The 1,719-nt window shown below is 43.0% G+C and overlaps 1 protein-coding gene across 1 annotated transcript; it reads left to right on the top strand.

Moving 5' to 3' along the window:
- Positions 1-635: 635 nt before the first annotated feature.
- Positions 636-1,568, top strand: LOC113409479 (olfactory receptor 1009-like). Its single transcript, XM_026663433.1, has one exon. The coding sequence runs from the start codon at positions 636-638 to the stop codon at positions 1,566-1,568; it is 933 nt and encodes a 310-aa protein (XP_026519218.1).
- Positions 1,569-1,719: the final 151 nt, after the last annotated feature.

Below are 1,719 nucleotides of genomic sequence, written 5' to 3'. Positions count from 1 at the left end.
GATCCCCAGTGGGTGTGACTCAGCCATAGCTCCATTTGAGACAATGGTCCAGATCCCCAGCTGGAGTAAAAACAGCTGTATTCTCTGCTGATGTTAGAGGGACAAATTAAAGAGTTATTAGGCCAGAGAGAAACAGCAAGTGAGCAAATGACTTTATAGTCTGCTGGTTAGGGCCCTCACCCTGGATGCAGGAGATCAAGTCCCCTTTCTTCAATGAATTTTATTATTTAACCACAGTGGAACAGATTCAACAGGAGAGGCTAAGCGAGGCCCTCATCAGACTGTCCCATAGTCCCAGCCTGGTGGGGATTTTGTGTCTACCTGTCGGGCCTGATTCTGCAATTTAGGTGCTTAAAGTGGCAGTTACACAAGAGGACTTCGGCCCCTATCTGGCATATTTTGTCTCTGTACAACACACAAATTCCAACCAGTTCATTGCTGTCTATTTCTCTAAATCTTATCTATTTAAATATATATATATATATATATATTGTACAGGATAGAATAGGGCTCTCTTTGCATTCATCCAACTGAACAGATAATCTCCGCATGCCATTTTAGTTCACTTATGTTGTGTTAAATTACATTTATTTATTTATTGTCTTACAGGTCACAGTTTTCCCAAATAAATATCAATGGAAAATCAAACCACAGTGACCGAATTTATTCTCCGGAAACTTTCCAGTGACCCACAGACGCAGATTTTCCTCTTCTCGATGTTTTTAGTTATTTACCTAATCACTCTGGGTGGTAACATAGTGATCATGGTGGTGATAAGGGCTGATTCTCACCTTCACACCCCTATGTACTTCTTTCTCTTCCATTTATCCTTTGTTGATATCTGCTATTCCTCAGTCACGGTGCCTAATATGCTGATGAACTTCCTAGCAGAGGACAAAACTATTTCTGTCAACGGCTGCATTATCCAGATGTTCTTCATCCTCCTCTCGATTGGTGCTGAAATTTTCATTCTCTCAGCGATGGCTTATGACCGCTACGCTGCCATCTGTGACCCATTGCGTTACATGGAGAGAATGAGCAAAGGGATCTGTGTTCAGCTGGTGAGTGGGGCATGGACAATAGGCTTCTTCCATGCCCTGCTTAACACTGTTTTTACCTCCAAGTTGCATTTCTGTGGGCCCAATGAAATCAACCATTTCAGCTGTGAGCTCCCTCCTCTGTTACAACGATCCTGCACTGACACCCTCACCAATCAAGTGGTGCTTCTTACTTCTGTTGTGGTATTTGGGTCAAGCTCCTTCCTCCTCACTCTGATCTCCTACATTTACATCATTTCCACCATCCTGAGGATACGCTCTGTGGAGGGCAGGCGTAAAGCCTTCTCCACTTGCAGCTCCCACCTTATTGTGGTTGGTTTATGGTACCTGACAGCCTTTTTTCAGTACACAAAACCCAGCTCAGTCTCCTCTGTGGTTCTGGATGAAATATTCTCCATCCAGTACAGCATCTTGACCCCCATGTTAAACCCCATTGTCTACAGCCTGAAAAACAAGGAGGTGAAAATAGCACTAGGGAAAACGTTGGGGAAATTGAAGTTTCTCAAGTAGTGTTGATGATCTTAAATTAAATAGTTTTTTAAAATCCAAGAGCAGAGAACTGTGGATAACTTGTGTTTGGGACATTCTGAAGTCAGGTAACTGATGGACACGTTGTGACAACCTCAGCTGCTCTAAATCAGTGTGACTCCATTAAAGTCAG

Source organism: Terrapene carolina, unplaced genomic scaffold, assembly GCF_002925995.2.
Source record: "Terrapene carolina triunguis isolate 2854851 unplaced genomic scaffold, T_m_triunguis-2.0 Scaffold33607, whole genome shotgun sequence".
NCBI lineage: Eukaryota > Metazoa > Chordata > Testudines > Emydidae > Terrapene > Terrapene triunguis.
Note: the sequence above shows the minus strand (reverse complement) of the source record. Positions and strands in the feature narration are given on the sequence as shown.

Coding starts and splice junctions, on each gene's coding strand:
- LOC113409479 (XM_026663433.1), top strand. CDS start 636: ATGGAAAATCAAACCACAGTGACCGAATTTATTCTCCGGAAACTTTCC.